At 36.8% G+C, this 24,436-nt stretch overlaps 1 protein-coding gene and 1 non-coding gene across 9 annotated transcripts in view; one reads left to right on the top strand and one right to left on the bottom strand.

The window, feature by feature from the left end:
* Positions 1-2,327: 2,327 nt before the first annotated feature.
* Positions 2,328-24,436, bottom strand: part of CCAR1 (cell division cycle and apoptosis regulator 1) — a 62,324-nt gene continuing 40,215 nt past the window's right edge. For all 8 annotated transcript variants that reach the window (XM_043596493.1, XM_043596499.1, XM_043596496.1 and 5 more), the window contains 9 exons: positions 17,880-18,071; positions 13,593-13,832; positions 13,088-13,199; positions 7,599-7,681; positions 6,880-7,026; positions 5,725-5,845; positions 5,455-5,640; positions 3,242-3,447; positions 2,328-2,673 (listed from right to left, as the gene is read on the bottom strand). In XM_043596493.1, coding sequence (XP_043452428.1) covers positions 2,614-2,673; positions 3,242-3,447; positions 5,455-5,640; positions 5,725-5,845; positions 6,880-7,026; positions 7,599-7,681; positions 13,088-13,199; positions 13,593-13,832; positions 17,880-18,071 — 1,347 coding nt within the window. In that variant the 3' untranslated portion in view covers positions 2,328-2,613. The remainder of the gene's footprint in view (positions 2,674-3,241; positions 3,448-5,454; positions 5,641-5,724; positions 5,846-6,879; positions 7,027-7,598; positions 7,682-13,087; positions 13,200-13,592; positions 13,833-17,879; positions 18,072-24,436) is intronic.
* LOC122493603 lies at positions 22,946-23,051 on the top strand. Its single transcript, XR_006299961.1, has one exon. It is a non-coding gene; the product is annotated as a U6 spliceosomal RNA (small nuclear RNA).

The following is a 24,436-nucleotide window of genomic DNA, read 5'->3' as shown; positions in this document are numbered from 1 at the left end:
TTATAAAAAGTTTAATACAATTTAAAAATCTACACTTTTTCTTCATTCTCCCAATATTACTGACTTAAATATCTGGGAAAAATAAGTCTAACAAGTGGACTTTACAATGATTTTTCTCATTTACAAACATACTCTATTAAAGAACTATACTGTTTATTTTTATTATTCTTTAATTTAAAACAGTATTTATTTTTGAGAGATTATGAGCAGGGGAGGGGCAGAGAGAGAGAGAGGGATAGAGGATCCAAAGCTCGCACTGTGCTGACAGCAGCAAGCCTGACATGGGGCTGGAACCCATGAACCATGGGATCATGACCTGAGCTGAAGTCAGAAACTCAACAAACTGAGCCACCCAGGTGGCCCCTTTCAGTCTTTTAGTTGAAAAACTTTCCAACTACTCAGAAATGTTTCATTTTACCTTAAAAATGGAGAAATGTTTATTTTATGATAGAGAGTGAGGAAGGGAGGTACAGAGAGTGAGAGAGAGAGAACCTCAAGCAGGCTCTGTGCTGTCAGCACAGAGCCTCAACTTAGGATGAGATCATGACCTGAGTGGAAACCAAAGTCAGATTTAGCTTAACCGACTGAGCTGAGCCACTCAGGCCCCTGGAGAAACATTTATACAGTAACAGTAAAATTATGGATTAATCATTAATTGTTCTTCAAAGAAGCTCAACAAACCCTAAGACCAGAAAGCGCAGTTTAAAACAAAAATCAGTTTGAAAGAATTTCAGGTATTTTAATCTATTTCTTAATAAGAGCCACGTGGATTCAATTTAGCTTAAGACACATATAACATGGCACTTACATTCTCATATTAATCTATTTGGAACACCTTGCCATTATCCTAGCAAAATAAGGTAAAATGAAATAAAATAACCCTAATATGGCATATATTTCTATGATAGAGAAACATTCCAGTAAGGGTTAAATACAAAAAAACCCCCAACCATCTGCTAAAGATGTGATTCAATTTTCACCAGTGTTAAAAGACATGTCATTTAATCCTAGATTTTTCTTTTCTTTTTTTAAAAAAAAAAATTTTTTTTAAACGTTTATTTATTTTTGAGACAGAGAGACACAGAGCATGAAGGGGAGAGGGGCAGAGAGAGAAGGAGACGCAGAATCGGAAGCAGGCTCCAGGCTCCGAGCCATTAGCCCAGAGCCTGACGCGGGGCTCGAACTCACGGACCGCAAGATCGTGACCTGAGCTGAAGGCGACGCTTAACTGACTGCGCCACCCAGGCGCCCCTCTTTTCTTTTTTTAAAGATTGTTTGTTTATTTAGGAAGGCTCTGCACCCAACATGGGGCTCAAACTCATCACCCTAAGATCAAGAGTCACATGCTGTAGTGACTGAGCAAGTCAGGCACCCCTAATCCTAGACTTCCTTTTTCCCCCCCAAGATTTTATTTTTAAGTAATCTCTACGTCCAATGTGGGGCTCAAACTTACAACCATGAGATTTAAGAGTCACATGCTCTACCAACTGAGCCAGCAGGTACCCTCCTGTATTTCTTTAGACCAGAGTTTCTCAACCTGCATACTGACGTTTTGGGCTAGATAATTCATTGCTGTTGGGGGGCTATCCTGTGCAATGGAGGATGTTTAGCATTTTACAACTAGATGCCAGTAGCATTCACCCAGTTGTGACAAGCAGAAGTGTTCCAGACATTGCTAAATGTCCTCTGGGACAGATGATAGGATATCCCCTGTTAAGAACCACTGCTTTACAGTATATCACATTTCCTATGCTTTTCACTCAACGGTTAATCAACTCTTATATATTCACTTAAATTCTGAAGGAAGTACACAGACTAATAAAAAAATTATTTTTAATTAAAGAAGGCTTAACTTAAGACATCATACTGACATCTACTGGCTTGGTACTAAACTGTACATTTGACATATACTGCATTAAAAAAAAAAACCCTCAAAATTAAAATATAGGTGCTATTTTGGGAAAGTAGAACAATTAACTGAAAGTAGTAACATTAACATCAGTACTGTTCGTTTTTCGTAAGTCTAACATATAATAACAATGGTAACGGTCTATTATTTTCTTAATTTTTGATGTACTGTCTTTTGGATAATTGAATTTGTAATGAACGGCTTAGAGACTGATAATTAAAGGGATTTTTTTAAACAAGTAAAAAAGTATGGTTCAAAAACTTGCAAAAAATTAAGCAGCATGCTATTTTATGATTTATACTGAAATTTTAGAAGACTGAAAAATTTATATAAAAACCTAATGGTAATTCTATAAATAAAATTACAATTTTCTAGATATTTTAATAAAAGACATTTGGTAATTAAATACTACTATCAATTAAATTGATGAACTTTATTGGGGTTAAAACTATAACAAAGTTCATCCTAAAACATTTTGCAATGCAAAATTATTTCACTCAAGGAGTGTTTAATATTTGAATGCCAGGAATTACAAGCAATTTTCAAAAGCAGAGACTCTTCACATTCATAAAACTTTATACATCATTTGAACTAACAGATATTTATACTACTAAAATCAAACATGCATCACTTTCAAACATTCTTGTATCATGATTTTATATATTACATTATTTAACACCGTTCCTCACTGCTACATGTATTTATCATACGCTTGCACCATTCTCCTTGGATTTCTGATCTTTATCTTCATTCTTCACGTTATCCTGCAACACAGTAGACAAACAGATTTTATTAGATTCTCTTAAATGTTACTTTAAAAGTAAACATTAGTAAACAGATACTCTAAATAGTCCATTTTACCATACATAAAAAACTGACTCAGGGGGCAACTACGAAAGAAAGCTCTCAATTCTACTACGCAGAATGATTTCTAGTATGTGAGAAAGCTATCTAAGTCCTAAGAAATTTAAAGTTCTTAGGAGTAAGAGCAGTATATTAGGAATATAGCAGTATAGTAGGAATTTTTACTCCATGTTCTGAGTGACACTGAGGATATGGCAGATCTCTCAATTACTGAAATTATTTTGTAATGGCACTGAGTCACAGATTTGTCTTTTAGTGACAAAGCACACATAAACCACATTGACATTTCAATTAAGTTCTAGAAAAATAAATCTTTTGGAAATTGCTTGTATTTAATCTAACAAAGGACAGAATGATACCATTATTTAAGCCTAGAAAAACTACTAGGAGCTTAAGAACATTAAAATTTTCAAACACAAATTTAAAAGTTGAAATAAATTGAAAATACGAAAGTACAAAACTGCTAACCTTCTTCAGAACAGTGTGGATTTCATCCATTACTGTAGATAAGTTTCTGATTGTCTTACTGAGTTGGTTTTCAAATTGCAAATTCATGTTTTCTGTAATCTTTAAGTTTTCTTGTAACTGACTAAAGTCCTTTTTAACTTCTCTGAGTTCACCAGAGAGGCTTTTGTTGGAATTCTCCAAATTTAATATGGTTTTTTCATCCTCATCTGTTAAAAAAAAAAAAAAAAAATCATCTTTCTCCTGTAACATCCCCAATTTAACTTAAAAAAATTTTTTTTTTAAATTTTATTTTTGAGAGAGACAGAGTGAGAGCGAGGGGAGGGGCAGAGAGAGGGGGAGACAATCTGAAGTAGGCTCCAGGCTCTGAGCAGTCAGCGCAGAGCCCGACATGGGCTCGAACCCACAGATCATGACCTAAGCCAAAGTCATATGCTCAACCGACTGAGCCACCCAGGCGCCCCTCCCCCAAATATAACTGTGAAGTTAAAAGTATAATGGGGCCCCTGGGTGGCTCAGTTAGTTGAGCATCTGACTCTTGATTTTGGGCTCAGTCATGCTCTCATGGTTTGTGGGTTTGAGACTCCTCCTTGGACTCTGCATTGACTGTGTGGAGCCTGCTTGGCATTCTGTCTGTCTGCCCCACCCCACTTGTTCTGTCTATCTCTCAAAAATAAATGAACTTAGGGGCACCTGGGTGGCTCAGTCCATTAAGCGTTCAAGACTTGATCTCAGCTCGGGTCATGATCTCACAGGTTCATGAGTTCCAGCCCCACAATAGGCTACATGCTATCAGTGTGGAGCCTGCTTGGGATTCTCTATCTCCCGCTCTCTTTCTGTCCCTCCCCCACTCTCTCTCTCTCTTTCTCTCTCTCTCTCTCAGAATAAACTTAAATAAATAAATAAACTTAAAAAAAAAAAAGTAGGGGTGCCTGAGTGGCTCAGTCAGATAAGTGGCAGACTCTTGATTTCAGCTCAGGTCATGATCTCATGGTTCCTTAGATCAAGCCCCACACTGGCCTCCACACTGACAGTGTGTGGAGCCTGCTTCTGATTCTCTGTCTTCCTTTTTCTGCCCCTACCCAGCTAGTGCTCTCTCTCAAAATAAGTAAACAAAACAAAACAAAACAAAACAAAACAGGGATTTAAGGAGGGGCACATGGGTGGCTCAGTTGGTTAAGTATCCAACTCTTGATTTCAGCTCAGGTCATAATCTTACAGTTCATGGGTTCAAGCCATGCACTATCCATGTGGAACCTACTTGCAGTTCTCTCCCCCATCGTTGTCTGCAGCCCCCTACCCCCTGCATTCTCCCCCTCTCTCTTAAAATAAAATAGATAGATAGATAGATAGATAGACAGACAGACAGACAGACATGCCTGGGTGGCTCAGTTGGTTAAGCATTCAACTCTTGATTTCAGCTAACGTCATGATCTCACTGTTAGTGAGATCAAGCCCCACATTAGGCTCCATGTTGACAGCATGGAGACTGCTTAGGATTCTCCCTGACCCTCCCCTGCTTGCATGTGCTCTCTCTCTCTCAAAATAAATAAACATTTAAATAAACAAACAAATAAATAAAAGATGCAACAGAATAGGGATGCCTGTCTGGCTCAGTTGGTGGGAGAGACAACCCTTAATCTTGGGGTTTTAAATTTAAGCTCCACGCTGTGTAGAGAAAGACTGTTTAAAAATAAAGTCTTAAGGGTTAAGGGGCACCTGGGAGTTTCAGTTGGGTTAAGCATCCAATGATTCTGTCTCCCTCTCTCTCTCTCTCTGCCCCTCCCCTGCTTGTGCTGTCTCTCAAAAACAAATAAACATTAAAAAAAAAATAAAAAATAAAGTCTCTCCAGGCTCTGAGCTGTCAGCACAGAGCTTGATGTGGAGCTTGAACTCAAGAACTGCAAGATCATGACCTGAGCTGAAATCGGACACTTAACCAAGTGAGCCACCCAGGCGCCCCAAAAATAAAGTCTTAAAAGATTCAACAGAACAATAAAGGAATCTAAGAATGCACATGAAAAATCAAAGATTCTTCTACAGCTAAGCAATGTTGTAGTTTTTATTAAAGTGGTCAAAAGTAAGTTACATTATGTGCCTACTCTAAAAGGCAAAGGATGGATATGCAGGTGTATGTAAGTATGTATACATATGAGTACATGCATAAATCCCAACAGGGTGTTAAAAGTACCAAAATACCCAATGCTGTTCCTTACCCGTTTTTTCTTCTAGCAATTGCAGCTTCTGTTCTACTTCAGCTCTTACTTTTTCACTTTTTTCCAATTTTTGCAAGAGGCTTCCTACATCTACCATTGCACCATTGTACACGATAAGACCAACATTTTCTTCCACATCCTTTGGTTCCTGTTTTACTGTTGGTGTTGGAAGTAACAACCTGTTTCCTATTAAAAAAATTTTTTTATCATTATTTTTTCTTTAATAACATAATTATAAAATGACATAATCGTAAAATAATACACTCAAACCTAGCATATCTTCCTGCAATGCTTCAGACTCTTCATGGTTTTCTTCATCTTTTGAAGTGTCTGTTAATTTCCGGTAAAAGCAAGATTCACGGAGTACTACTTTATTCAGAAGTTTCTTTACCTGTTATTCAAGCAAGTAAACAAGTTAAAAAGAATATGTTTTTGATTTCCTTAATTGTGTTATTTTCACATTATGAGGAACATCAATGGCATTTGTGTTCTTAGTACCTCTCCCTTTGAAACACTTCTGCTTTTTTTATAACTGTCTTCCCCATAAACCTAAAATTCAAATAATATTTTGAAAAAAATTTGTTAAAAAAGAAAAAGTATAACACTGATAGAAACACTAACACATATATTAAGGTATATGTACAAAGATATGACAGCATATAGCCTGTAATTCTAAAACATGGAAACCGCCTAACAGAGACTACTTAAAGGAAATTATAGTACATCTATGTTACACAATGCTATGCAATCATAAAAAGAAAAAAGTGGGGTAATTGTGTGTGCCTGGGTGGCTCAGTCAGCTGAGTGTCAGACTCCTGAGTCTGGCTCAGGTCATGATCCCAGGGTCTTGGGATCATGACCTGTGTTGGTCTCTGCACTGAGCATGGAGCCTGCTTATGATATTCTCTCTCCATACCCCCAACCCCCTGCTCACACACACTCTTTAAAAACAAAAACAAAAACAAAAACAAAAACAAAGTGGGTCTCTATTTTCGTGGCAGAATAGCCACTATACATCGTTAAACGAAAAAAGCTGTCCAGGGGCACCTGGCTGGCTCAGCTGGTAGATCATGGAACTCTTGACCTCAGGTTGTAAGCTCAAACCCATGGTGGGTGCAGAGGTTAGTTAAAATCTTGAAGAGAAGAGAAGAGAAGAGAAGAGAAGAGAAGAGAAGAGAAGAGAAGAGAAGAGAAGAGAAGAGAAGAGCAGAGCTATCAATAACGTATAAAATGGTTTTATGTGTTGTATCTGTGTACACACAGATCGTATATACATGTATATGAGTTGCTTACAAAAAGATCCAGAGAACTATATATGAGGCCAGAGGTGTAGAAAAAGCTTTTTTTTACTTCACACATTTCAATATTTCTTGACTGTATTACTTAAAATGGCTTTTCGTTTTAAATATTCATAAGACAGATTACCTGAGCCCGAGAAAGATGTAGTCCAAGAGTATAAAGTATTTCTTCCAAATCCTTTTCAAGAAGGTAACCACAATGGCTTTGATCAAAATAAACAAATGCCATTAACAAATCCCTGTTAATTGTGATCATCTGAGTCTTTTCTTTTTCCTAAAGAAAATGCAGAAGATAACAGTGAAAAGTAAGAAACTGAGAGTGTGTCTATATAATAGCCAAAATCTGAAAAGACCTTTGTCTCATGTTAGAAGTTAAAATGAGTTGGGGCGCCTGGGTGGCGCAGTCGGTTAAGCGTCCGACTTCAGCCAGGTCACGATCTCGCGGTCCGTGGGTTCGAGCCCCGCGTCAGGCTCTGGGCTGATGGCTCAGAGCCTGGAGCCTGTTTCCGATTCTGTGTCTCCCTCTCTCTCTGCCCTTCCCCCGTTCATGCTCTGTCTCTCTCTGTCCCCAAAATAAATAAACGTTGAAAAAAAAAATTAAAAAAAAAAAAAAAAAAAAGAAGTTAAAATGAGTTGATCTGGTTTATGTGTATGGGAGAAAGGAATAAGACATACCAGTTTACCTGACATAAACATAAATACCAAAATACAACTGGCTGAATTTTGCTCCAAGTGGTAATATATACATATACAAGGATGAATAAACTTCATGTGTTATGCTTAAGTTTGGATTATGTGAGTAATGGAAATTATTATATTATAAAGAACACAGTATCCAATAAATACCTTATCTTTAGAGGGTCTCTCCTTGCAGTACCTGTTGACATCTCTTTTGTCATCTCGTTTGTTTATTTCTTCCTCATCCCTATCTATAAAATCAGAACAACAGCAAAATACTCATTAATACAGATATTTCCAACTATTACAGAGGCCAAAGATAGTTTTCTATTACTTACTTTCAAAAGACATAAGGGCAAAAAAAATTATATGAATAAAAATGGTTTGGAATTCATAGGAAAGAATTATGAAGAAAAATGGGTGCCTGGCTAGCTCAGTCAGTGGAGTACGTGACTCTTGAACTCAGGGTTGTAAGTTTAAGCCCCATGTTGGGTGTAGAAATTACCTAAAACATTAAAAGAAAAAAAAAACTATAAAGAATAATAAGAAGAAATGTATAAAGAGGCTAGAAGGAGGAAAAATTTAACTTTATTAAATCAATTAACTTTGTTCCATAAAAATTTCGAGGACATAGTTCAAAAAATGAATGTTTTATACATAAAATTAGAAATTATAACACAAATTTAAACAAAGCGAAATATATTTTCTAAGAATTAAAAGGAAAAATATTCAACACAATAAAACTAACTGCAAACAGATTATTGCAAAATAAAACGTGAGCATCTGAGATGTTAAGATAATTTTAGAAGACCTAACTAACAGTATTAATATCCAGAATTTGCTGACATTTACATATCTATTCCACAGTAAAAGATGGGAACTTGGATAAATCATTCTTTTTATTTTAAAAGATTTCTTTTTTGAATTTTTTATTTTTTAGAGAGAGAGAGAGAGCGAGCATGAGCTGGAGAGAGGGGCAGAGGAAGAGTGACAATCTCAAGCAGGCTCCATGACCAGCACAGAGCCTGATGCGGGGTTCATGACCTGAAAGGAAATCAAGCTGGATGCTCAATGGACTGGGCCACCTGGGCACTCATTCCATTTTAATTTTTTAAAAAAGATTTTATTTTTAAAAATCTCCATACCCAACTACGGGGTCTGAAACCACAATCCCAAGATCAAGAGTCACATGCTTCATCAACTTAGGCAGCCAGGTGCCCCTGAATTGCACTCTTTAAAAAAACTTTATTTAAAAAAACTTTATTTATTTATTTTCAAATAATCTCTACACTCAACCTAGGGCTCAAACTCATGACCCAAGATCAAGAGTCGCATGCTCATGACTGAACCAGCCAGGCACCCGAACTGTACTCCAAATTTTAAATGAAGGAATTACATAGTATGTGAATTATATCTCAACAAAGCCATTATTGTAAAACATAAATAGGCAAAAGGTCTAAAACTGGACTGTGGTGATGGTTTCAAAAAAAGTTACTAAGAATGATTAAATTGCACATTAAAAAAAAATTTTTTTTTTTTTAACATTTATTCATTTTTGAGACAGAGAGAGACAGAGCATGAGCGGGGGAAAGGCAGAGAGAGAGGGAGACACAGAATCTGAAACAGGCTCCAGGCTCTGAGCTGTCAGCCCAGAGCCCGACGCCGGGCTCGAACCCACAGACCACGAGATCACGACCTGAGCCGAAGTCGGACACTTAACCAACTGAGCCACCCAGGCGCCCCTAAATTGCACATTTAAAATGAGTTTTGTAGTATGTATTAGCACCTCAACAAACTGTTTAAAAACAAATATGTCCTTGGAACCATACTACAGTACAGAGCAGTTCAGCTGCTTTATTAGGTTTATTACTTTATAGGGTAAACTAATTTACTGCTAAGAGCTTCAGTTTCCTCCATCATAAAATACAGAAAATACCCTCTGAGTAGAACTATAATTACAAATAATTTTTATCAAGAGTATTATCATATACTACACAAATGTTAAATTCCCTTCCTTAATATTTTATAGACATGATCCACCTTATTTGAGTATTTAACTTGAAAGCTGTCATTTTGAAAACTTTGACTCTCCTGGAGAGAGGGAGACACAGAATCTGAAACAGGCTCCAGGCTCTGAGCAGTCAGCACAGAGCCCGACGCGGGGCTTGAACTCATGGACAGTGAGATCGTGACCTGAGCCGAAATCGGACGCTTAACCGACTGAGCCACCCAGGTGCCCCAACAATTTTATTCTTAAGTAATCTCTATACCCAATGTGGGTCTCAAACCCACAAGCCTGAGATCAAGGGTTGCATGCTCTACCGAATGAGCCAGCCAGGAGCCAAAAAAACCTCCCTCTTTTCCTTACTAAGAGCTCGTATGTATTCAACTAGGAAAAAGACAGTAAGTAAAATAAGTAATTAGTGTTAAGAAAATAGGTTTAAAGTTCTATAAGTAGAACAGAATAAGGAAGGATGAGGAATGTGTACTGGTGGGGAGGACTACATTTTTTTTTTAAAGAGGGCTGAGTGCAGAGTAGGCCTTACTGAGAAAGTGATAGCTGAACAAAGACCACAAATGTGAAGGAGTCAGGAAGGCAGATCTCTGGGAAAGAGTGTGCACATAGAAGGAACTGCCAATGCAAAGGTCCTAATATGGGGGCATACACAATGGGTTCAAGAAACAGGATCCATTAGGTGCAATGTGCAAGTAGAAAGAGTGGTAAGAGATGAAATTACAGACTTGATGTGGTAGAGCCTTAGACAGATGTCACTGTAAACACTTTGGCTTTTAACATGGAGTGAAATGGAGACCCACTGAAGGGAGTCTGAAAACAAATGAGAAAAAATAAATGAAATGACTTAAATTTTACAAAGGTAATTCTGTCAATTGTGTTGAGAAGAGACTTTATTTTTTTTTACTTTTTAAAAATTTTTTTAATGTTTATTTACTTTTGAGAGAGACAGAGAGCAAGAGAGAGAGGGAGACACAATCCAAAGCAGGCTCCAGGCTCTGAGCTGTCAGCACAGAGTCTGACATGGGGCTTGAACTCATGAACTATGAGACCATGACCTGGGCCGAAGTTGGACACTCAACTGACTGAACCACCCAGGCGCCCCGAGAAGAGACTTTAAAGGAGAAGTGAGCAGGCCAGGAAACCAGACAGGAAGATATTTATTTATTTAAATCTTTATTTATTTTGAGAGTGAGTGAGCAAGCAGGGGGTGGGGAGAGGCAGAGAGAGGAAGAGAGAGAATCCCAAGCAGGCTCCGTGCCACCAGCGCAAAGCCTGACTCGGGCTCAATCCCACAACCCATGAGATGATGACCTGAGCTGAAATCAAGAGTTGAAAGCTTAAGCAACTGAGCCAACCAGATGTCCCCAGATAGATTTTTAAAAATAAACTATGCAAGGGGCAGCTAGGTGGCTCAGTCAGTTAAACATCCAACTCTTGATTTTGCCTCAGGTCCTGATCCCAAGGTTCATGAGATAAAGCCCCATGTGGAACTCTGCACTGACAGCAGGGAGCCTGCTTGGGATTCTGTCTCTCTCCCTGTCTCTGCCTCTCCCCTGCTTGTGCTCTCGCTCTCTCAAACAAAACAAAACAAACAAACAAAAAACAAACACTTGGGGCATCTGGGTGGCTCAGTCAGTTAAGCATCTGGTTATGATCTCACAGTTTGTGGGTTTGAGGCCTGCGTTGGGCTATGTGCTGACAGCTGTGGTGTGCTTCAGATTTTGTGTCTCCCTCTTTCTGTGCCCCTCCCTTGCTTGCTCTCTCTCTCTCTCAAAAATGAATAAACATTAAAAAAATAAAAATAAACTAGGCAAGAGAAACATCGCTTGGATTAAGGTTAGATTAGTGGAGCTGGTAAGATATGGTCTGCTTCTGGATTTTTTTTTTTTTTAATGTTTATTCACTTTTTGAGAGAGACAGGGTGCAAGCAGAGCAGGGGCAGAGAGAGAGGGAGACACAGAATCCGAAGCAGGCTCCAGGCTCTGAGCTGTCAGCACAGAGCCCAACGCAGGGCTCGAACTCACAAACTGCAAGATCATGACCTGAGTTGAAGTCAGATGCTCAACTGACTGAGCCACCCAGGCACCCCTGGATGTTTTTAAGACAGAGAAAATATGACTTCCAGATAGGATGGAAATGCCATATGACAAAAAAGAGGAGTTTAGGAGGATTCCTAAATTTTAGCTTGAGCAATTTAAAGGATGAAGTTGCCATCAAATTAGTGTAATAAGGCTGAGGGTGGAAGGTTTTTTGTTTTCTTTTTGGTAAAGGGGGAAAGCAGGAGTTCAGTTTTAGATACATTTATTTTGAAATGTCAGATAACTTAATGGAGATACCAAGTAGGCAGCTGATAGGGAAATATGGGAGAGAGGTCTGAACTAAGACATACCTTTGAGAACAGTCAGTATATAACAGTACTTTATATATAGTATATATATAAACAGTATATAACAGACAGTACTTTAAGCTAGGAGAATGGATGAGAAAACCACCAAGGTAATTATATACTAGAATAAAGAAGACAAATAAGGATTGAGAGCCAGAACATTCTGACACAGACAAAATAATGAGAAAACAGTTTAGTGATTTAATTAAAGCAGTGATAGGACCATACTGGAGAATGGGGTGGGGAGGTGGGGGGAACCAGGACAATAAAAAAGGGCTAAATTGGACAAAGCAGGTTATAGAAGATAAATGAAGCAATATTCCTATTGAGATTATTAGGACAATTAAGACTAGATATTAGGTGGTTAAAGTGGAATATGATGTTATTGTTAATTTTCTTAGGTGGGATTATAGAGTTATGGTTAAGAGAATATCTTTTCTTAGGAAAGTTGAAGAATTCCTACTTTCAAATGGATCAGAAACACACAGAAGACAAAATATTCACAAATGAATGAATTGTTGGATATGGAGTGTTTGATGCACTATACTCTCAGCTTCCTTTATGTTCAAATATTTTCATTAATGCAAAGAAAAGTAAAATGCTGTGGTAGCAAGAAAAGGTAGAGGCAAACCAAAAAATACCTTAAATAGTAATAATCCTCAGAAAATATATATTATAAAAAATCTCTATCCTAAAAAAGGATCTTTAGGGGCACCTGGGTGGCTCAGTTGGCTAAGCATCCAACTTCGGCTCAGGTAATGATCTCACAGTTCTTGAGTTTAGCCCGCTTCAGGTAATATATGTGCAGCATTCCCAGGCAGTCCTAAGTGTCCTACAGAAAAACCCTGGGTTGAACATAAAGGGGGTCTGGGTGGTGTTAACAGAAGGGAAGGCAGAGCTGGTGCAACTGGCCATGGAGAAAGCTGACTTGGCTTGTGTAGCACAGAGAAGACAGCTGGTTTATTCCATGACTGCTTGTCCTAAGTAGAAAGTGCCTTTCAGGATCTATTTTTGGAGGTTTATTACATATGTCTGGTTCTCAATTCCAACAGTTTAGTAAGATCTAAATAAAATGCTAGATTCTACTTAAAAAAATTCCTCTCATCTATTAATAATATAAATGGGTTTTTACTAAAAATATTTTACTGTTTCTAACAAAGAAAAAATACTAAAATTCTAGATTGTGATTACATAAAGTCAACAAACAAAAAATATAGTTCATCCAAAGGACAGATAAAGAAATTTGAACCATACCATCTTCTTCATCCTCAGCTTCTTCTGCTTCCATTGGATCATACTCATCCTGATTATTATCTTCTTCAGTTTCATCATCATCTTTAGAATCATCTTTTCTTTTATCTTCTTTCTATAATTTAAAATGTCTTAAAATTAAACAAGATATCTGACCAAACGTTAAATGACTGAAACCAAAAATCATTAAATTCATTAAATTTACTTGAAAAAGATACTATAAAATCTTAACAATGCACTTTAAAAGTAAACTACCATTCAAATGTATGTAAATAAACCACTATGCTATACACCTTAAATTATAAAAAAGAAATAAACTATCACAAACAAGATCTAGATGTTTATAGAGGCTTAATTCAAACAATTAAACTTCTAATAATACAGTAAAATCTTTTAGTTTGGCCTTTACATTTCACTATCATGATGAAATTCATCATCATTTTTATACTCTAGAAGACTAAATGAAAACTTCTAAATCAGGTTGGTGGCCACGGAAATAATTACAGACCTTCCTTTCATCTCTATCTTCTTTTTTATCCTTATCATCGCCTGATTTTCTCCGCTTGGGTTTTGGTTCATCAGTTTCATCATCTCTATCTTCTTTTTTATCTTTTCTCTCATCTTTTTTGCTTTTCTTCTCCTTTTCTTTTTTGTCCTCTTTCTCAGGAAGAGATAATAATGATTTGTATATTCTGACACCAAAATCTCTTTGAAGCATTTCATTGAAAAGTTCTGCAAACAATGAAACCTATAAAAAGATACCAAGAGTAACGCAACTTTAATAAAAATACTGAATACATCCAGCACAGTAATTTATCAAATAATGACTTGCCACATCTAACAATTAACATTCACTAATAATAGAGTTGTAATAATTGGTGTCAATGATGTTGAAGATTCTCAAAAGACTCAAAAACTCTTATGAATACTATATAGTGTACTTTGGGCCAAATTTAGAAAAAATAGTAAAACTGTACCACAAAAAATTTGAAAATGAGTAGAAAAAAAGGGTTTCTACTATTTTACACAGCAATTCATCTTCATGATTAACGAATTTTATTCATTTACTCAGCAAGTTTTTCTGAAATGCCTACTATGTAACATGGAGTGTTTTAGGCATTGGTGATATAGCATTAAAGAAAGCAAACAAAAATCTTGACTCTAATGAGCTAATAATCAAGTGGGGAAAAGTAAAAGATAACCAAACCAACATCAAATGTTTAAGCAGGATAAACACAGAGAGAGTAACAAAATGTAATATAGTCAGAGAAGGCCTCTCTGAAAAGTGAGCTGAAGGTGGCAAGGGAACGGGCCATATAAATATCTATAAAAGCATTTCAGAAGAGGGAGACCAATTCAGAATTCTGAGTAGGGAGTATGCATTATTATTATTATGCAAGTGTCCATGTATACCGACATACTCATGAACCTAAAATTATATAATGAATTTTCTACATAAAGATTTCTAAGGAAGGGGCACCTGGCTGACTCAGTCGGTAGAGCACACAACTCTTGATCTCGGGCTTGTGAATTTGAGCCCTCCACCAGGTGCAGAGATTACTTAAAAATATTAAAGAAAGAAAAATTCTAAGGCTAATTGTTTCTAATAGATTGAAAGGGTCCAGGACTTGAAATGGTTGACCACAGCTCTAAAATATGTATTCTTGGGGGGCGCCTGGGGGGCTCAGTGGGTTAAGTGTCTGACTTTGGCTCAGGTCAAGATCTTGAGCTCCATGCATACAAGCTCCAAACTGGGCTTGCTGCTGTCAGAGCAGAGCCCACTTCAGATCCTCTGTTCCCCTCTCTCTGCCCCTCCCCTGCTTGCCCTCTCCCACTCTCAAAAATAAATAAACTGAATAAATAAATAAATAAATAAATAAATAAATAAATAAATAAATAAAATAAAATAAAATACATAATCTTGGGGTGGCTGGGTGGCTCAATAAGTTAAACACCTGACTCTTGATCTTGGCTCAGGCCATGATGTCATAATTCATGAAATCAAGCCCCACATGTGGCTCTGCAATGACACTGCAGAGTCTGCTTGGGATTCTCTCTCCTCTCTCACAAAATAAATAGACTTAAACACATACATACACAATCTTATACAATGTTTTCAGTATATTTGACTATCTTTATGATCATAAAGGATAATATAATGTATTAAAATTGATCTTATAGTCTATTTTCTTTAATTCATACCCAGTCTTTACACATTTTAAGAAAATAGAAATCTATTATCTGTAAAATGACCACTAAGATGTTGAAAACTCCACTTTCTCTTAACCATTAGTGTAAATAAATTAAGAAAAATAGCAAGAAGCATATCTTTTCCTAAGTCTTCTCTTTTCTATTACCTAGAGATAAAAAGTAGTAATTTATTTTATTTTATTTTTTTAAATTTTTTTTTCAACGTTTTTTATTTATTTTTGGGACAGAGAGAGACAGAGCATGAACGGGGGAGGGGCAGAGAGAGAGGGAGACACAGAATCGGAAACAGGCTCCAGGCTCTGAGCCATCAGCCCAGAGCCCGACGCGGGGCTCGAACCCACGGACCACGGGATCGTGACCTGGCTGAAGTCGGACGCTCAACCGACTGCGCCACCCAGGCGCCTCTAAAAAGTAGTAATTTAAAGGCATTAAATAAGAAGCCCAGACCAGTAACTAGAAGAATAGAATTAATTTTTTAAAGTTTATTTATTTATTTACGTAATCTCTACACCCAATGTGGGGCTCGAACCCACTGCCCTGAGATCAAGAGTTACATGCTCTTCCGAATGAGTCAGTCAGGCACTACCTAGAAGAGCAGAATTGAAACTGAAAGAGATAAGCCTAGAATTAATATTAAATCAAAGATTTAGAATTTTATGATAAATGCTTTTTCTTATAGAATTTTTAAAGATTTTATTACCATTTAAAAATTTTTTTTCAATGTTTATTCATTTTTGAGAGAGACAAAGCATTAACGGGGGAGGGGCAGAGAGAGAGGGAAACACAGAATCCAAAACAGGCTCTAGGCTCTCTGCACTGTCAGCACAGAGCCTGACATGGGGCTTGATCTGACGAACCATGAGATCATGACCTGAGCTGAAGTCGAATGCCCAACCGACTGAGCCACCCAGGCACCCCATTATTAGCATTTTTTTAAGTAACCTCTATACCCAACACGGGGCTCAAACTTACAACCCTGAGATCAAGAGTACCATGCTCCGTCAAATAAGCCAGCTAGGTGTCCCTCTTACAGAATATTTTTTAAAAATTCATGTACCAAAATGACATCTGCATTCTAAACAGATTAAAAGGAAATTAACCCAGAAGATATGTTAGGTGAGGAGGAAACAAAGAAAGGATCATTTTACTAATGAAGGGCTATTTCACAAATTGCTTTGTTTCCAATACAATAGCATTAGTTTGAGATCCATGGACACCATCAGTCAGATTTACATTATATATTGTATAAACAATATACAATACCAAAGACTAATTTTTTCATTTACTTATTCAAATTACTACTAAGAGTTATATTACTATCAAGAGTTATATTTATGGCAACTAGTAATAAAAATAAAATCATATAGCCATAATATTTAAAAACATTTAAAAATACTATAATATTTAAAAACAGTATTTAAAAACACAAAAAATTATAAATATTTTACTATTTGTAACCTGTCTTATATCACGACCAATAAGCGTGGACTTCGTGTTTTATAATTGCCTCAGTAATTCTCTGTGTTTGTAAATGTCTCTAGTCTTAAGTAATTCATTTTCATCTTGTGGACAAGGATATCTTAGGTCAATTAAGTATGACTGACTTTTCCAATATAATTTATAAAATAAAACAAAAACAAAAAGACCAATGTGAAATGTGTTAAGATACAATAATTGAATACAATTATAATTTTTCACAGGCTATTAAGAAATTAACATTTTTAAATATTTTACATTGTTTTACTTAAAGAATGAAGCTATCACTTCTTTAGGGATAAAAATCTTCAATTACTTTGAAAAATAAATATGTTGTAAATCTGCAGTACAGTAATGTTAAAAAAGAAATAGATTCATATTGAAAAATAAATATCAATTATTTTTTATCTTATACCTCAATTACAAGCAAAATTTTAAATCCTATTAAATGAGATTTTAATTATAGAGTAAATAAAGCATTACTTCATTCTAAAGGAAGCAATTAGACATAATGTATCGTGTGTCCCCTGTAAGTCTGATAAAAGAACACACCACTGGGGCGCCTGGGTGGCGCAGTCGGTTAAGCGTCCGACTTCAGCCAGGTCACAATCTCGCAGTCTGCGAGTTCGAGCCCCGCGTCAGGCTCTGGGCTGATGGCTCAGAGCCTGGAGCCTGTTTCCGATTCTGTGTCTCCCTCTCTCTCTGCCCGCCCCTCCCCCGTTCATGCTCTGTCTCTCTCTGTCCCAAAAATAAATAAACGTTGAAAAAAAAAATAAAAAAAAAAACACACCACTACTTACGAAGTAGTTTTTTAAAAAAATAATTAAATCAGAATCTGATTAAAACTTCAGATCTATCTATCAATTCACAAGAAATACAGAGGCCACAGGAACATTTAAACAATCCTACAGGAATGCAATCAACAAAAAGGAGTCATTTAGAAAAATCAGCTGCTGTCTCCACCCCCACCAAAGAATAAAATTGCAAGGAAAAAACAAAAACCCAAAAACAATCCATGAAAAAGGCCATCAAAGAAATTTAAGAGATATATTAACCAATCAAAATGTATGTACCTTATTTAGATCCCAATTCAAACTTAAAGCATTACCTCGAATGAATGTTCCTTATTATCCTCTAATCTGTAGTCCAAAAGTACACTCAAGGACATAATGCTACAGTCAAACTTGCCACTTTTTGCAGCCCAGTTTGGATGTACTATGATGGCTGGTTCATCCGGCAAAATGTATCTTCTTTCCCGACGCTGGCGTTCCATTTCTTCTTGACGTTTTCTTTCTTCTTCCTACATATTTGAAATTTTAAGTGCTGGTTATATCTCCACATACTATATATATATATTAAACGCACATCATGGAAAGAAAAAGGGCAAAATTCCCATGACTCCTTATGGTGATTATGCCAAACATAGGGCTGGAAGAAAGTTCAAATTTACTAAAGACAGCAGTTTTTATGGCTCCTACTTTTCTTTCTTTTCAGTTTCTCAGCATAAGAAATTGTCTTCTAAGGGGGCTGGGGGGGACACCTTTATTAACATTATATATAAATCAGGGTATTTGGAAAATAGTGATGGTAGCATAGCTTCTGGATCTTCTTGAATCCCCACATTAAAAAAGAATAATCTATATACCAAAACCAACATCCAAGTACACTCACAACAAAACAAGGTGAAATGGTATCCCCATAAACCCCAGTATACAAGTGGGTAGAAAAAAGTCACAAGAGCCAAAAGACCTATAGGTTACTGGCATTTGTATAGAGAGAAAGCAAAAGGAAACAATGGAGTTGTATGATGGATCTAAGAACAGGAAAACTAGGGAGGAGGAGTTAAGATAGAAGAGTAGGGAGAGCCCGAGGCTTGTCTTGTACCTTGAACACAGCTAGATAAGTAATAAATAATTGTGAACACCCAAGAAATCTGAGGAGAGAGCAACAATGCACAACTAGACATGAAAAAAACACCATGTCATAAAAGTTCAGCTGAGGATCTAAATCCTCAGAACCAAGGGAAACCCCAAGATGGAGCTGTCCTTGCCAAATACCAAAAGAAGGAACGAGCCAGCCCACAAGACGAGCCAGATGATGGGCACACATCTTTGACATTGGCCTCATCTAACGCATAGGAGCACATGTGGGACCTTGGTAGGATCTCCCACCTTTGGTTTCAAGTCCCTGACCTCTGTTTTTCTACTTAAAAAAAAACATAAAAAACAAAAACAAAAACACCACATTAGGATATATACTTATTTTCCCACTGACTTTGTTTTCTAAGTGAAATCTAAAATTAAAGTCAATAAAATGTGTGGCTTTCCTCATCCTCCATTAATGATTAAAACTGTCCATTTAAAAACTACACAAAGACAATGTAGTCCTAAATAGCAATCCAGCTTTAATTGTAGGGCACTGAATCACCTTGCAAACAAATTAGTCACTATGATTTAACAATAGATACTGTACTGGGTATTGCTGGGATTTTTTTTGGCAAACTTGTAACAAACCAGAGAATAAAATTTAACTCTTAATCATCATGTAGAAAAACACAATAAAGAAACCTAAAATATCTTAAAACAAACAAGGAAACCACAAAAGAGTCAATAGGTATTCACTGGAAAGTGAGCAGGTCAATTTCATAAAAGCAGCTGAAACTAGGCAACATTTTACTCCCAACGATAGTGAGTACAAGGAGCCAGTGTTTAGCCGGTGATCTAAAAGTGCCTAGAACATTCTAGGTCTATGAACTTGCAAGGCTGATTTACCACGGCATCTTTACAGCATAGGGCCTTACACTGAGGAGGTTATTTCTGGAAGTAGAATCATTAGAATAGGGAGCAGGATAGTGACAACAGAGACATGGGAGGAGAAGGTCCTGATAAACAGTGATAGAAGGGCAACAGAGATTGAAATCTCAGAAAGCAAGCCATCATATATTTTGAGAAAATAAGAAAATAACACAATATAGAGCTCAATGAAATTTTAAAAAGCTATCTCGGAGTACCTGGGTGGCTCAGTTGGTTAAGAATCTAACTTTGGCTCAGGTCATGATATCATGGTGTATAAGTTCGAGCCCTGCATTGCTTCAGATTCTCCATCTCCCCCTCTCTCTGCCCCTCCCCCCCTTATACATGTGTGTTTTCGCACTTTCTCAAATATAAACATTAAAAAAAAAAAAGGTGTCTTAAGAAATCTCTTCTAATAAAATGTTAGGCAAACTAAATTCACCTAAAAATGAGCAACAGGAAGTATTGAGGTCAAGTCCTATACAAAGTTACTATTTAAAAAGAAAGAGAACAAGGAGAACTATATCCCTACAGACAATGAAAGTGGGCCAGAAAAACAGTCACAGATAAAAATCTTAACTTACTATTTTACTATTTTAAAGTGTGCTAAAAGAGATTGAGAAAATCTCACAAACTATCAAAGAACAACATAAAGAATTTTAAAAGTAAAAATAAGGTGAAAGGGGTGCCCGGGTGGCTCAGTCAGTTAAGTGTACGACTTCAGCTCAGATCATATCTCCCAGTTCTTGAGTTTGAGCCCTGTGTCAGGCTCTGTGCTGACAGCTCGGAGTCTAGAGCCTGCTTCTGATTCTGTGTCTCCCTCTCTCTCTACCCCTCCCCTGCTCACCGTCTGTCCCTCTCTGTCTCTCAAAATATATAAACATTAAAAAGATTAAAAAAAATTTTTTTTAAGTAAAAATAAGGTGATAAAATACAGGAAATAATTACAAAGAAAAAATCGATTCAGAAATTGAAAATAAACTAGAAGGAATACAAAAGCAAATAAACTCAAGAGCCACTGCCTTAAGCAAACAGAAGACAATGGGAAAAAATTTTAAAACAAGAAATGAAGAGGAAAAGGATCCAAGCAAGAGATAGACGCTGAAAAGGCAAAAATACTGAATATGAGATAACAGGATTCTTATAAGAAAACAATAGGGAATAGACCAAATACAAAACAACTATTACTTAAGAAAATGTGACTGTTGGGGACAATTTTATTCCCAAGAGCCAAGAGATGAAAACAACAAGTGTCCACCAGAGATGAATGGATAAACAAAATACAATATACACATGAAATGGAGTATTATTCAGCCTTAAAAAGAAATGAAGTTCCGATATATACTAGGACATGAACTTTGAAAACATTACATTAAGAGAACCAGACACAAAAGAGCAAATACTGTATGATTCTACTTACATGAGGGATCTAGCACAAACAAATTTGGAGACAGAAAGCAGAACACAGGTTACTAGGGTAGAGAGGAAGACGGGTATGGGGACTTAATTGTTTAATGAGAGTTACCATTTGGGATAATAATAAAGTTCTGGATGTATAAAATAGGGATAGTTCCACAACACTGTGCATGTACTTAATGCCACTGAATTGTACAGTAAAAATAGTATAATGGTGATTTTTATTAATGTATATTTTACTAAAAAAAATTTTTGCTAAAGAGAAATTTTGCTCAGAAAAAAAAAATCTGAAATCACATAGCGAAAGAGCACACCATGGGTCTAAAGATAGTAACTCAGAATGACCAGTATCAAAATACCATTCTAAAAAATGAGAAAATTGGTGCATCTAGGCAAAATAGCAAGTGATCATATCAGAAAGTAAATTGCCTTATCATCAATTTTTGACAGCAAAACTCTACATGTCATAGAAAAGAGAGTTTATTAAAAACATTCAAAAGAATATAAATGTGAATCAAAGATTTTATAATCACCAAAACTGACTTTAAAAAATTATTTATTTTTTAATTTACATCTAAGTTAGCATATAGTGCAACAATGATTTAAGGAGTAGATCCCTTAATGCCCCTTACCCATTTAGCCCATCCCCCCCCCACAAACCCTCCAGCAACCCTGTTTGTTCTCCACATTTAAGAGTCTCTTATGTTATGTCCCCCTCCCTGTTGTTATATTCTTTTTGCTTCTTTGCTGTTTTATATCTTAAATTTCTCATGAGTGAAGGCATATATTTGTCTAATTTCACTTAGCATAATACCCTCTAGTTCATCCACATAGCTGCAAATGGAAGACTTCATTCTTTCTGATTGCCAAGTAATACTCCAGTGTGTGTGTGTGTGTGTGTGTGTGTGTGTGCGCGCGCGCGTGCGCGCATGAGCGTGCGTGCATGAGCGTGCATTTAACATACCAATTGCTGGGTTGTAGGGTAGTTCTATTTTTAATTTTTTGAGGAACCTCCATACTGTTTTCCAAGGTGTCTGCACCAGTTTGCATTCCCAAAAACTGACTTTTAAGTATAGTCAAACTGTTACCAACATACAAGAACCTAAATATTGCTACCATGAGCTCTGAAGAATCTCCTAGAGATGACCTTCAGAGACAATGACAAAAGCACTAGTGGTGAGCGTTAGATATAGAACTGTAGAACCAAGACTAAAGGAGGATTAAAAGAGTACAATATGTAATGCTACATGCTAGCCCAATGTATTTATAGTACAACATAAAAACAACAGGGAGAAAATAAGGATAGGAAAAGCAAAAATAACTTTATAAACAAATTTCAGCAGTAACATTAGTGGTATATCATTAGTACTGTATTAGTGCTGTGTATCTGTATATATATATTCCCACCCACTGGCCAAAAAAAGACAATTTGAGCTTCAATAAGGATAAGAATTGCAAAGAACTGAAGCCCATCAAATACATTTAAATCTATAAATTCACAATGTTTAATAAACAAATTTTTTAATGTTTATTTTTGAGAGAGAGACAGAGTACGAGCAGGGCAGGGGTAGAGAGAGAGGGAAACACAGAATCCAACAGCTGCACTGTCACCACAGAGCCCGATGCAGGGCTCCAACCCTTGAACCTTGAGATCATGACCTGAGCCGAAATCAGACGCTTAACCAACTGAGCCACCCAGGCACCCATGTTTAATTTTTTAAATGTTTATTTTTTAAAAGAGAGAGCACGAGCGAGCGTGAGTGGGGGAGAGTCAGAGGGAGAGAAAATCCAAATCAGGCCCCGAGCTGCCAGTGCAGAGACCAATGTGGGGCTTGAACTCACAAACTGAGATCAATGACCTGAGCCGAAGTCGGATACCTACCCAACTGAGCCACCCAGGTGCCTCAATAAATTCGTAATGATGTTAAAAAACAAATAGGTAACCATCATAAAACAAAGGAAAACAGTGCTTGCTTCAGCAGCACATATACTAAAATTAGAACGATACAAAAAAGATTGGCTATGGCCCCTGCACAAAGATTGTTCATATGCAAAAAGTGTTCTATATTAAAAAAAAAAAAAAACAATCAAGAATTAATCCTGCCTTGGGGCGCTTGGGTGGCTCAGTTGGTTGAACGTCCATGAGCGTCCAACTTCGGCTAAGGTCGTGGTCTCACAGCTCGTGAGTTTGAGCCCCACGTCGGGCTCTGTGCTGACAGCTCCGAGCCTGGAGCCTGCTTCAGATTCTGTGTCTCCCTCTCTCTCTGCCCCTAATCCACTCGCATTCTGTCTCTGTCTCTCTCAAAAAATAAACATTAAAAAAAATTTTTTAAAAGAATTGATCCTGCCTTCTTCTATATGAATTTAACAAGAGAGAAAACTATACCACCAGGAAACCAAATAGGAGATGAGGGAAATATGTAAAAACAAAATGGTACGAATTATAATATCACTATTTTCCAACCCCAATGGCTGCTAACATCAAAAAGTGAAAACCAGCTCTTCTTTGCCTTCTCTTTCTAGTCTTTCGGTCCTGAACAATTCAGTTCTAAAGCAACTCCTCCAACAAAGCAGGTGTCTATACAGAGGATGGAGGCTGGCAGACAAGCCCACCAGTCAACAGGTACTGACACAAATGGAGCAAGAACATCCAGAGACACAACACAGGGTAGGGAATCGGACTACCAGAGTATCCAGATAGCAGAGGGAATGCAACAAACAACTGAGCAAGTAAACAAATACATTAAGTACAGTGGAAGCTACATTTCTCATTATTGGAAAAGGGAGTTAGGTATGCAGAAAGGAGGAAACTGAAGTGAACTCTGGTGTTGGGAGTACAACTGGAGATACTAGCATAAACTCATGACTTTCAATACATATACTGTAACAAATATAGATACAAATACATATATGTAGGTATATATAAGTATAAATTAATATATATCTGTACGATAGCTCTATTGACTAACAGGGGTCATGGGAAGCACAATGATACGAGTATGTCTTGGCTTCTAAATTATCATCACCTTCACTAAAAAGTATGAGGGCTTTTTATAGTTCTATCTTAAAAAAGTATACACACACATATTTCCTTGGGAAATGGCTAATTCCAAAGCCAGGGCAGGGAGTGTACACAGTGAGATGGCGACACTGTTTTGGGCTCCAAAATAAGTTTAGTCCTCAAAATATAACGAGGACATGTGAAAGGACACAGAAGCCAACTCAAAAGGGCTCCTACTACCCAAGTGATATATTTTCATTATCAAGATAAATATTATCATTGAATGAAATAAGGAATCACAACTCTCTTAAGAACAAGGTAGTTCAACATAACAAAAAACCATTATCACATCCAAGAAATTTAACACTGCTTCAAAATAATCTAATATCACACCCATATCCATAATCAAATGTCTCCAATTATTCACAAACTATTCTTCACGGCATTTTTTTTTTT

This window comes from Prionailurus bengalensis, chromosome D2 (assembly GCF_016509475.1).
Source record: "Prionailurus bengalensis isolate Pbe53 chromosome D2, Fcat_Pben_1.1_paternal_pri, whole genome shotgun sequence".
NCBI classification, from domain to species: domain Eukaryota; kingdom Metazoa; phylum Chordata; class Mammalia; order Carnivora; family Felidae; genus Prionailurus; species Prionailurus bengalensis.
Note: the sequence above shows the minus strand (reverse complement) of the source record. Positions and strands in the feature narration are given on the sequence as shown.